This window comes from Anas acuta, chromosome 2, assembly GCF_963932015.1.
Source record: "Anas acuta chromosome 2, bAnaAcu1.1, whole genome shotgun sequence".
In the NCBI taxonomy this organism is placed as follows: domain Eukaryota; kingdom Metazoa; phylum Chordata; class Aves; order Anseriformes; family Anatidae; genus Anas; species Anas acuta.
This window is the reverse complement of record NC_088980.1, coordinates 128,895,842-128,908,483: the sequence shown is the minus strand read 5'-3', so window position 1 is coordinate 128,908,483 and position 12,642 is coordinate 128,895,842. Positions and strand designations below refer to the sequence as shown.

At 41.0% G+C, this 12,642-nt stretch overlaps 1 protein-coding gene across 3 annotated transcripts in view; it reads left to right on the top strand.

The window, feature by feature from the left end:
* Window positions 1-11,835, top strand: part of PAG1 (phosphoprotein membrane anchor with glycosphingolipid microdomains 1) — a 108,690-nt gene extending 96,855 nt beyond the window's left edge. For all 3 annotated transcript variants that reach the window (XM_068672166.1, XM_068672167.1, XM_068672168.1), the window contains 2 exons: window positions 455-514; window positions 2,078-11,835. In XM_068672166.1, the coding sequence (XP_068528267.1) occupies window positions 455-514; window positions 2,078-2,428 (411 nt within the window). In that variant the 3' untranslated portion in view covers window positions 2,429-11,835. The remainder of the gene's footprint in view (window positions 1-454; window positions 515-2,077) is intronic.
* The last annotated feature ends 807 nt before the right edge of the window (window positions 11,836-12,642 follow it).

Below are 12,642 nucleotides of genomic sequence, written 5' to 3'. Positions count from 1 at the left end.
CAGACCTCGCTGAAGGAAGGACAGTAATCGTAAGGAAGGCTCCAGCTCAGTGAGTTCTTTTGTAATCTAGGAGTGTATCTGAAAATCAAGCAGAAGGCTGGCTAGTGTTTCACAGCACCTCGCTTTTAATTGTTCAAAAGCCTCTGCAGACACTTTACTTCATTGGAAGTTTAAAGGCAGGGGTACAGCGCAGCAGAGATTGTTTTAACCATTACATTATTTTTGCCCCTTTTAGGTCAGCACAAGAGCAGATACATTAAAAAGCTCTACTAACCTCAGGGCTGTTATCTCCAGAGATGTACGCTGGATATTAGCTCCATAAAATGGAACTAGTGAGCAAATGACCATAAAATACAATGTATTGATTGTAATGTGAGGGTTTTATTGTAGGTTCCACGCTGTTGACTGGTAATGAGCCTTTTTTTTTTTTTCTTTCTTTCTTCCTTTTTTACAGAGGCATAGTTCGATGTCTTACAAGTCTCGGGAGGAAGATCCATCTCTTACAGAAGACGAGGTTGGTTTCTTGCATGAAATTCAATAACTAGCTAGAGACCTTTTTTCAGGCAGAAATTAGCATAAGCTCTGCGTGATTAAGCAGGATCTAAGAAAGGTGAAAATTGTCTGAAGGGAAAATGAAAGCTGAAGTTTTTCTGTACAGAGTTTGCACTGTCATATGTCTGAAATAGAAGTATTTATAAATTTCTGAATAGAAGTATTCTAGCATATGGCTTTGTCAGGCCAATAAGCTTAAAAAAAGGTGTCTGAATATAACGAGAGACCCTAATTAGCTGATCATTAGGGCAGCTCCTTGGTTTGGTTGCTAAGTTCTACTTAAGAAGTTTGAAACATGCCCTACCTTTCCCATTCAAAGTGTACGGGGCTGAAAAACACAATGAAAGCATCGGAACGTAAACTATTATTTTAAATGTTTGTTAGTCAAAGAAATTGATGAGATTGAAACAGAGATAGAAAAGTGAAACAGAAATAAGATTGCTCGTGACCATATCCAGTGCTTCTTTACAATTTGATACAAATCCATGGCGGTCTTGCATGCTTGGGGGGAAAGACTTCAAATGTAGCAGAGGAGCTGTATGTCAATTACAATGCTAGGTGCCAGAGAAGCAAAGCAAAAAATTTCAGCCTTGTGGCCCACGAGAGGGAAGTTCTGCACATCGACTGGCAGAGGGAGTCAGGATGCACTGGGTGCCAGCCAGGAGCACAGGGACACGTGGACGTGGGCTTCTCCTTCACCTCTTCATGAAGGGCCACCTTTGTGCAGCAGTTTGGGCGTACCACCTCCTCTGAGAGCTTTTCTAGAATACTGCTTATACAATTTGTGCCATTAGAAATTTACTTTTGGGAAGGTTTCTCTACCCTTGTTGGATTCATTGTTCTACCCACCCCACGTGGAGCCAGAAGGAGAGAAATTCCTGCTCCTTCTTGTGTTTGCAGCAGCTGGGAGGTACAAATCTCTTCAGTTCTTACAGGCAGTGACTGAGGTGCAGCTCAGGTGCAGGCTAGCCAAGGGAACAGACCTTGCACATCAAGGCCAGCACTGACTATTTGCTATTTTCTGATTTTCCTCCTGATTTTTAATGCTCTCTTCACGTTTTGGTCCCTCGTTGGCTGCACCTATAAAACCAAGAAATAACTGCTGTCCTATTGCAGTGTCTGTAAAAGCTGGAGGGTAGCTGCTACCATTACAATGAAAGAGCAAAGGTCAGGCAACAACCTTTTGCCTTCCAGCAGCTGAACCTGATCATCTCTTTGATACCTGTCTCATTCAGCCCAAGTTGGCTCCAGTACCATAGCAAAGCTTGCAAGAGCTCCTGCTCACAAAGCCAGTCCTGGATCTGAATTGCCCGCAGGGATTTATATTCAAATAACTTTTATTTATCTAAATGTCATCATTCTTTTTTGAAGGAAATAATAAATTTATAAATGCATGCAAGAAAAGCAATTTTGTAAGAAAGGATGTGTATTTATTGGAAGGTCCTGTCTTTCAATATACTGGTGGTGGGAGGGGGGCAGACTTTATGCCATACTTAAACACTCAGTGGGTGTCTCCTTTTCCTAGATCTCAGCCATGTACTCTTCAGTGAGCAAGCCAGGACAGGCCATCAAGGCACTGGATTCTCCTTACACCTGTATTCAAGAAATCACATCTCAGAGGTCCCCGTCTGTTTGCAGTGGCCTCTATGCAAGTGTGAAGGACTTTGAAAACACTCTCAGTACTACCACTGTGCCTCAGTCAGCAGACAGACCCAACGGGGAGCTGGAGCCTGACTATGAAGCTATCCAGGCAGTGAGCCAAGAAGAAGACAGGACCTTGTCTGTGCCTAACACAAACCACACTGCTCTTTCGGGAGAGAATGACTATGAGAGCATAGGGGACTTGCAGCACCACAGGGATGTCACCAGACTTTAACTACTCTGGCAGCCAGATTTCAGCCTTTATCTTATCTGCTGGTGTTTTCAAAACAACATGTGAGACAAGGAGAGGGGATCGCTTCTTATTTTGAGGAACAAAGCTAAGTACGGAATAGAAATCGTGAAGAAGCCGTGCATGGTTCAGCCTGGGTGTGATATCCATGGGGTTGTTCTGGGTGGTGGACGGAGGCTCACAGGAAAATTTATTTTTTATTGTTACCTTTTTATTATTAGTTCCAAGATGGCCAGAATTCGGGAAGGAGTGCTGTGTTTGTCGTCCTGATAGGATCACATACCAAAAAGACTGCCTTTACACAAAGCTAGCTTTTCAGTTTAGAAGATTATTGTACATCATTTTCTTCAACGTGTTTTTCAAGAATCATTCTTCATTCAAGCTCGGGCATCCACTTCGTGAAGGTGTGCTAACCTCTTTGTCTTTGGGAGCATGCTGTAAATCAGTCCTTGCAGCCAGGTGGGGCTGAGATGGAGTCAGGATATTGGTGTGTCCTTTCCACTGTCATTACAACTAAAGTGCAAATAACAGTCACTTCACTTCACAAGGGACCTACCCCAAATGTACTTGAATTAATTCTGCAGGCTTTTTTCTTTCTTTCCTGTTTTTTTTTTTGTTTGTTTGTTTGTTTGTTTGTTTTTAATGTCGGGGCTGTAGAATGTGACTTGCAGTATTTTGAGATGTGTACTGGTATTTGTAGGGTTTTTCATTTAATTATTTGTGAAATACTGCTTTTATATGGCAAGTGACACTCCTAGCATTCTCACTGTGTCCCTCCCGTGTGCACACATGTACCTACACATACACACACCAGACGACTGTCATGTTGCAAGAAGTTGTACAAATGAATGTGTTGGCATAATGTTTAGTCTAACCTTAATAGTGTTGAGTCATCTTTTAAAGAATTTTGCCCTTTTTAAAGACTTAAAATATTTTAATATCTATTGTATTATATAGGAAAACTTCTGTATTGTGTTGAGTGGATGATATTTTTCATTTTTACAACATATTTTTAATCTTTGAAGTTTTTGTAGATTACCTTACTGCTTTATGTAACCAGAGGAATCCCATTCTTTCCTTGGGTTTTATTTCTTTTTCCTTTACATCTTTTTCCTATTTTAGAAGTACGTAAACAAACAATTGCTATATTATTTTTTTAATCTTCTTAAGCAGGGATGTGGACCATGCCTTGCTGTTTTTAAGCTTAAAATAATTCAGTCTGTGTAAAAGAAAAAAGGCAAAAAAGAGGTAGAAAAGAGAGTGGATTTCTTCTGGGATTGCCATTGGTCATCCTTGTTCCTCTGCCAAAAGGAGCAGGAGAGTCGTAGCTAAGGGAGACCACAAACTTCCTGGGGCTCTGACAAGCAGTTTGAAAGCCACTGTCTTTCCAAAGATACCAGGTTATTCTGTTACTAGTGAAAGAAAAAAAAAAAAAGTTGAAATAAGCAGGTACTGGACTGATACACGTTTTCTTCAAGAATAGTGCAATGATGAATAGTATGATAATACAAGAACAGTCCAACAGTAGAGAGTAGGCATTTCATTATATGCCTTTGTACACACTTATGTGTACATCTGTGCACGTGTCCCTGTGCATACACACATATACGCGTGGTTTGTACACAAGGACAAGCTACGGTCCAAATTTGGTAGCATTCACATAATATTCACATACATAATATTGGCATGTGCTTGAAGAGTAGTTTATTTTTAATGCAAAACAGGCAGTATGTAAACTGAGAGTGGCTCATTGCACAGCAGCCCAAAATGGGTTTAGCTTCAGTTCTCTCTTAGTGCTGAGGTTTGGTATATCAGGCTGGGTCCTTCTCGGATCACTGGCCAGCACGCAGCGGTACTTGGTACTGTACAGGGCAAACACAGCCCTGGGAACACACATTTGTTAGAAATACCTATAACTGAAGGAAGTGTACTGGTTTATGGCGCAGCCTGTAAGGAGCATGGCTCTGAGGAGCAGCGCTCACCTGCAAACCGCCCACAGAGTGACCGAAGCTTTGTGGAGCCTGACCTTGCACGGCCGTGGAGCACACTTGAGCTGGGGCTCTCTTCCTGCAAGGAAAAGCAGCTCAGACAGACCAGTCTGCAGCTATCTTGATCGTGCTGCCATGCTCTCACGGCCGCAGCAAAGACTTTTCTTCCACTTCACTGCAGTGCTTTTTATAGCTGACTTTGGTCTTCCTCCCCTTGCAGCGTTCCCTCGAATGTGAATTCATGAAGTTCACCTTTGACTGTTCTCTCCTTCTACTTCATGCTGTTTCAGGCCAAAGATAAAATGCCTCACGTATCACAAGATCTTCTGTGCTGAGTTTGGAGATTTTCTGGAGGTTTAACTATGTGTTTGCTGCCCGCTTCGTGCTCAGGTGTACTCGTTTGTGTATGTCATCCTTGGTCTGACTCCTGCAGCTCAGTGGGAGACATACACAACTCCTGAGGTTCCCAAACACATCTCAGGATGCAGTTATCCCTTAAGGGCTGTCTTACTTGTTACATGGATGACTGCTTTTGGAGAAACAGTAGCAACACGAGGTTTGTCAGGTTCACCAGATGCAATTTCAAGATCAGTTTAAAAATAAAAAAAATAATAGCAGTTAATGATAGCAAAGAAAAACATTGAACTCCAGATTGCAAAATTTTAAGCTGCAAAAGAAGAAAATCAAGCATCACTCTAAAAGTACCCCAAGCCAAGATCAGCGAGCCTAAGGAAGAAGGACTGCCTGGTCGCACTTTGCTGTCTTTCAAGGCAGAACCAGGAGTGCTGGACTGGAGGACGGGATATCAGACTCAGCTCCTTCCTTCCTTTCTGATCCCTGTTGAGACCCCCCAGACTTCCCTTTTTCACAGTGAAATCCCTTCCCCTGTCTTTTTCTGTTGCTGTCTCGGTCTGCCTCACACAGCATGGCACTCAGCGCTGATGTGCCGTGGTGCTGGCACCTTCCTTCCCATTTCTGCCACTCTCAGGCTGCTCATAACCTCTGCAAAACAGCTGCTGTGGACAAGACAAATCTTGAGTGGTGGACAGGGTCTGAAATTGGTTTTATTTCCTTCTTATGTGAATTGATCTTGGACATTAGAAACAGGAGCTTAATCTTTTCCTTCTGCCCCTCCATCAGTCACGAGGTGGAGATGGGTGTTTTATCTGCATCTCCTCAAGCTCTCCACCTCCAGCTCTTGACAGATGACACAGTAACACAGCCAGTGTTTATTGCAGAGCGTTTAGTGCAAGCTGCTACCCCCACTCTGTCCTTTGCCACTTTCAGGGGCTTTGACCACGACAGTCTTCTCTGAAGTCATTGCAGGAGGGATCTGCTTCCAGCCCACCAGACCCTCAGCCTGGTGGGGAAGGCGGTCAGATTCTGGATTGCTGCTTGCAGTGTTAGCACCTGCCCTCACCCCCTGAGACCTCCTGACGCTTGGGTTTTGGGAGCCGAAGAAAGGAATTACCCTTCTGAACAAGGACACACTGAGGGGGCAGTGTTATAACTCCCCTACAATCCCCACTATGTAGTCTAATGCTGTAGAAGAATGTTTTAGAATTCAGTCCAAGGTTCTTAAATAAGTAATTAACATCACTTTAAAATAAATAAATAAGTAAAGCTTCTGTTTTAGTTCCCTCTTTCCAGAAGTAAGATCTGTTCTTTCATGGCTATTGCCAATGCTTCCTTTTCACTAATACACTGGAAATACTTTCCCAGCAGCAATCTTCAAATACATTATTTTTGCTAAAAAGAAAGAGGAGTCTCTTCTACTTGTCTCATCACTGCTATTTGTTTCTCTTTCACCACACCCGTAAATAAAATATCAACACCCAGAATGAATTATTTGTTACCTGGTGATCTTTTCTGGGGCAACTTCACAGACTTGTTTCTTTACCTCCATTTGTTAGCACAACTGTATAAGAAGATCGCACTTCAAATTGACATAGTGAAGCCAAGTGCAGCTGCAACGTCTCTGTAACTACACTACTAGAAAGGTCTTTTCTGATTCCCTTCTGGGAACTGGTAGAAATAGGAAATGCAGTTTGGACATCTCTTCCCTGAATCCATCTCCCCTGGGACTTCTATCCCCATCCTGAAGCCAGTAGTGTCTCTTTCTACCATGACAAGCGCAGAATTGCTTGCTCAGCCACAGAGCAAAATAAATGTTAAGGATATGTGTACACAGGCATGTACCTAGTTACCACAGTTAGATCAGCTAGAGTGCCTTTTTTACTAAGTATTTAGTACTTCCATACTCCTTTTTTTCCATACTCTTTGTTTGACACAAAACTAGAAGGAGCATTCCCCCCATTTATCTGTGGGGGAAACAGCTTTGGGAACAGTTGGTAACAGCTTTATAAAGACACATCAAACATACAGGACCTCAATTAGCCTCAGTTTAGCAATAGTCTCTCACAATGTTCCTCTAGAAAGCCCAGTAATGTAGCTACAGTAATTAAGCTTTGCAATAAGCATGATCAGTCTTCTTTCGAAGAACCTACGTTTTTCAACAGTGAGCAATCAGGGAGGCTGTGGTCTGTGTCCATGTCAGCTGTGAACAATTGGTAGCTTCAGTCTTTGTATTAGTATCAGTTACAGGCTTGCTTACACATAGCAGGCTGCACGGGGCAGAGATGAGGGGAATGGCAAAAGAGGAGTGGGTGCTGGGATTCAGAAGTATCAGTCACCCAAAACTGGGCCGTCCCACAATAGTGACTGGCTGGGGGTCAGCTGCCTTGTTCGCCAAGTCCTCGCGCATTGTGCCTCTGAGGAATCCATCTTGTGGGGATTCTTCTGGGCTGTGTACTTCTCCTTGGCTCCCTGAACAGCTCCTCTCGGTTGTCTTGATCAAAATTCTGTGTACACGGTGCTCTCTGTTCAACCTTTCAATGGTGCTTTTATAAGATGCTGGATAAATGGTTTCAATGTGCTTTCTGAAAGCTGACATGTAAAGTTGTGACATAAAGTGTTCTCTCTAGCATTTTCTGCTTCACAGAACTGAGCGTTAACTGTGATGCTCTGACTGCAAAAGTCTGACAGGGCTTCCCTGTTTCTTCTTCACCCCGCAAAGAACCAGAACGGAGCCATCACATGTAACAAGCCTGGGTTGGGCAATACTTTTCAGAAGCAGCCATTCAGGCCAAGTGCATTGGCTTGAGAGCAGCTAAACACTTGGCTCCTCAAGGACGTTCTTCTGTCTTTAATTGTGTATGTGCATTTGTTCACAAGATGACTGTAAGAAATCTATTTCTGCAACAAACATTTTGATTTGGGCCAAATTCCAAAGAGGATATTTGGTTAATTAGCAGTTATTTCAGATGAGTGTTGTTTATTTAGGTTGGAACGTGCCTGAATAAGGCTGGTATGTGCCTCACAAGCAACTTGGTGTGTGCAGTCTGTTGAGAACTGGGTGAATGCAAAAGATGCTCAACCTGATGGCTGCTCCTGGGATAGCGTGCTGAAGACTCTCAAGGGCAAACCTCTTTCTCAGAGCAGGAAGCATAATTGCTGTTAATATGATTTCATACCCTGGTGCTGAAGTTCATTTGTATCTGTCCTTTGGGATGATCATGGCTGAAGACATAGCCAGAGCAGATCTCAACCTTAAAAGGAAAAAAAAAAAAAAAAAAAGAAAGGAAAAAAGTTTTAAAAAAAGCATTTTTATATCCCTTGCTACCTAGCCAGTTATCAACATGTTGAGAATTATGCTGAGAATAAGAACTACGGATGAAGCATCACAGAGATAAAAGCAGTGTGTTCCTTTTCTCCAAGGAGGGAGAACCCCATGTCATTGGGTCAATACAAAAGATCCCATGCTCAGCATTCATATATCCTCAACAAAAAGTATTAAACAAATCAGTTGCCCAGGTAATATTTTTCCAGTAGTGCATTAGTGTATCACATACACCAGACACTGTTCTTTTCCTATGGACAACAGAAAGTTGAAAACTTATTGTGATATAAGGTTCCCATTGATTAAACTTACGTGTAAGCCATAGGTCATCAAGAGAGGGTCTACACAATGTAGATATATTTAATCTAACTCTATATGATGAGATGTTGTAGGCAGAATCACTAGAACATCTCCATGCTCTACACTTGGTTGGCCCTGCTCATATGGCAATGTGCATAGCAAGTGCGTGGAGTGTCTTTGAATTAGTATCCATTGGCCTGCCCAATCTATAGGCAACACAAAGCTTAGTTCTGATTTTTTGAGCTGTGGGGTTTGTTCTCTGGACATCTTCTGTCTCAAACTGGACAGAAGCACTGTCACTACAATCACAACAGTAAAGTGCCTAAAAGTAAAGATGTTTCTGTAAAAGTAAAGATGCTCACTGTTACTGCACAGCAGCTTGTCTACTGTATGTGGTACTCTCTTGCCATACACATTTCTAAATTTGTCTTTCATTTATTGTGTTAATTTATTGTTATAACTGCCTGGCAAGTTTTCTGTCTCTGCAAATTCAATTGTATAATTTTAACTAGAACATTTGTTACTGAAAATGTAAAATGTGACCTTTGTTCAGTTTAGAAGGCAGCTATGTTGTTTCTCATAATTTAAGATAATGCAACAACCTGCTTAGATTTACAATGTATGTAAAACGTGACTTTAAAAGTTTTGGTTTAGCTTTCAGGATGCCTCCCTTTCACTACAAGGCAATGTTACCAACTTTGTGATTTTAATCTTGTATTGTTTTAAAGCCTTACGAATCTTATTACTTACGGAGGAAAAAGAAAAAAGAAAAAAAAAAAAAGGCAGCACTGGTGTTTTGACTTCCTAATTTCTACGAAGAGACGTTCATGTTTTAACTTTCAGCATAGGTTGGATTTGAACTATCCTCTTATTTATGTAACTGCTCCTCCCCGTCATGCTCAGCCATCACCGTCTGGGTTCTCTCTTTTGTCCTTGATGAAATACAGCATCTGGCCACTGTCCAGCGGGCACAGAAACTGCATCACTTCACAGTTCTGAACGGAGTTTAGAAACCTGGACTCGTGCTCTGAAGTCACACGTTTTGGGGAAATCAGATCCTGTCCTGCAGACTTCTGTGGAGATCTTCGCTTTATCTCAAGGCAAAATGTACCATAGCTCAGAAACACTCAGCTGACACAGAAAGATGTACAGTAAGAGATGAACTGTTTTTTTGTTGTATGTTTTGTTTTTTACATTAGTAAAAAATGCTTAAGAGCACAAGAACCTCCTTTTTCACAGGCATGAGGATACTAAACTTGGTCTTTATCTCTGAGGCTGCTTGAGAATGGTCACGTAACCGGTCTCCTCCGAATGTCCTACCCGTGTGGCAAATTCAGACCTCAAATGAGCTCCAGATGGACCACCTTTGTGCAGGGCCTGTCTCAGCTCTGTGGTGATGACAACTTTGGAATGGCCCTTGCCTTCCCAGTCCCAACCCCTTGAGCTTTGAGGTGTGAGCTGCTCCTCCTCAGTCTGCCTGGTGTTGCTAGTCCGAGGTGTGCCAAGAGTCAGTGCCGGCCCAGAGAAGAGCATGTAGTGTCAGGGCAGGACAGGCAGAGCCTACTGCAGCTACTAGGAAAAGAGAGGTCAGAGGAAAAGTAGCTAAGTTTCTTTTGTGCTTCACCCATATCACAGACTACCTATTCCTAAAGGTTTTTATTGTAGAGGAGGTTGCAGTCAAGGGACAAGTTGCAGAGAATGGCACAAGAGATGGATGGAGCTGTTTACTATTCTCAGTATTCCCTCAGCCCAGAGAGGAAGGGTCAAGCCCTCTTTGCCCCACTGTCATGTAGATTTCCCAACCTTTTATCAGCTTAAATGAAAGGAAAATAAATTATAAATACATGCTTTTGCTCTATGATAAACCCCAAATGGGCAAAGGTGGGTGCACTAATGTAAGTACCTCCATCCACGTGCAGATCTGGACTTCCACAGAAGTTTTTTGAGAAAAAAAAAAAATCAAAACCGGGTTATTTTATTTAAAAGTAATAATTTGCATGAGATAAGAGTGCAGGATTAGACCCTAAAAGTTTAGGACGTTTGGTTTGGTGTTAACGTATTTCTGTTTGTATTTTCAGTGAAGTGAATTTTCTTTCTTTTATGTTAGTGAACTGATATGACTTCCATAGGAACAACAAACAATGCAGAGTCTGTTATATGGATAATTATCTCCCATGGCTGTTATTAAACTCCTGCCTCAGTAGGATTCACTTTAAATTGGGTGCTGTAGGAGCTTCAGCACAAAATTGCTGCACGCATGGAACATTGCCTACATAGAACATAGTGGATAAGTATTTGTAATTACAGACACTTTCATTTATTTTAACTTGTTTTATAATGGAAAAAAAAAATATTTATCAGTAAAATGGTTTTCTAGCAATGTTCTCCTAAGTAACGTTTTTGCAACAAATTGTGTTTTCTGGACAACTATTTGATTTTCTGGTCACTGAAGAACTTCAAAACATCCTCTAACCAGCATGATCTTCTGAAAAGAGAGGATTAGAGCTGTCTCTGGCTGTCTCGGAGTGGATACAGTTAAAAGAACTGTGCGGTTCGGATCTGTAGGTAGCGAGAGCAGTTCAAAGAAATGACTGTAATATATAAACCTGGAGTCAGTGCATGCAGACTTCCAAGCTGGCACTGCTGAGGCTTGTTTGCTACATGATTGGTTATTTGGCTTGCTACCTTTCTGAAATCAATATGGTTTTATTAACAGCACTGCAGACACCAAAATACTGTAGTTTTGCAGAATGTATGTTCCATAAATTGTAGCTTGGCTGTAATCGCAGGGCTTATACTACGGTTAGAGCAGTTCAGATCCAAGACTAAGTTGCATTTTTTAAATTGATAAATGCCATGAAATTCCTTTCAACGTTTTCTAGTAATATACACAAGTTGATGTAATTTAGTCATACCATTATTCGAAGAATCTTCATCTGATGTTTCTAGCCAATTCAGCTTTTGGCTGCTGAAAGCACAGTAGGTAATTATGGTTATTTACTGTAAATGTAGACACGTTTTATGTAAATATGTCAGGGGAAAAAAAAAAAGGAAAAGAAAAAAAATGTTACTTAAATGTATGAGGCAGTTATCTAAAAGTAAGAACATACGTCAATAATATAAAATACAACTTTTATTTATGTACAGTAGTATCCTAATATTTACTTGTTTATATGCGGAAGAAAATCCTAAGATTCTGTACTGTATTCTCTGAAAGCTTTTGAAATAGGCTTTGCCATTTTCTCCAGTTAATATATTTGCAAATAACTTTTGAATTTAATGGAAATCCTTGTAAATGATGTCAAATGGGAAATGGTACATTGCAATGAAATTAGTTTAATTTAAAGATCCTGCAAAAATTTGGTGGATTGAAAATGCTATATAAATTCAGTAGCCAGATAGAAAGAATAAAACACCATAAAGAAGCTTTGTCCTTTTTTTTTTTTTCGATTTGTGCCTCCTTTCTGTTTGTTTTTCTTAACAAATGTTTTATTTAGTCCTTGTAGACAGTTGCTTTTGTATGTCCTAATATTTGCATTATTTGACAGAATTTTATTTATTGCAGGCATTTTGTGCTGATTTCATTATCTGAAATGAACTTTTAAGTCTCCTTTGTGTTATATAGCACCTTATTCCCCCAAAGCCACAATCCTGTCAAGATTCAAAATGCACTGCACAAATTTTAAATTGACTGCAGACTAAAGCTGGAACTCCCATGAATATAGCAGCACTGTGCTCTTTAATGCAGGTAAAAATATTGGTCTTGAGCCTTTAAAAGTTGTGCAGCTTTTGGCATTTTTAAAGAAAAAGCTGCAATTAACAGCTTTGTGGGTTATTTTCTGAAATTGTCATAGAATTTGGTTCCTTTTGCTTTGCTAAAGGTGCTCTCCAGGTAACGTTCCCCAGCCATTTGCAGCACTGCTCCGTCAATGGCAAGACTCTCCTTTGTGAACATACTGAAACATTGCAGAGGCAGCTAAACTAGGACCACAGCTGAATACATAACACAAGTCTGTATTCTGCACCTAAATAACACAAGTAAATGTCATCTTTGAAGCATTTCACTGGAGCGAGGCTTCTTTTTACACTAGAGCATGAGGATCAAGTGGTGCATAGCCTGCTGGGACTCACATTCTCCATGAACTGTACCTTTCCCCCTCATTATCTTTAATTACAGATGAGAGAAAAGCAGCTTTACCCATTTAATACCAAGCTATTACTGATGAACAGGT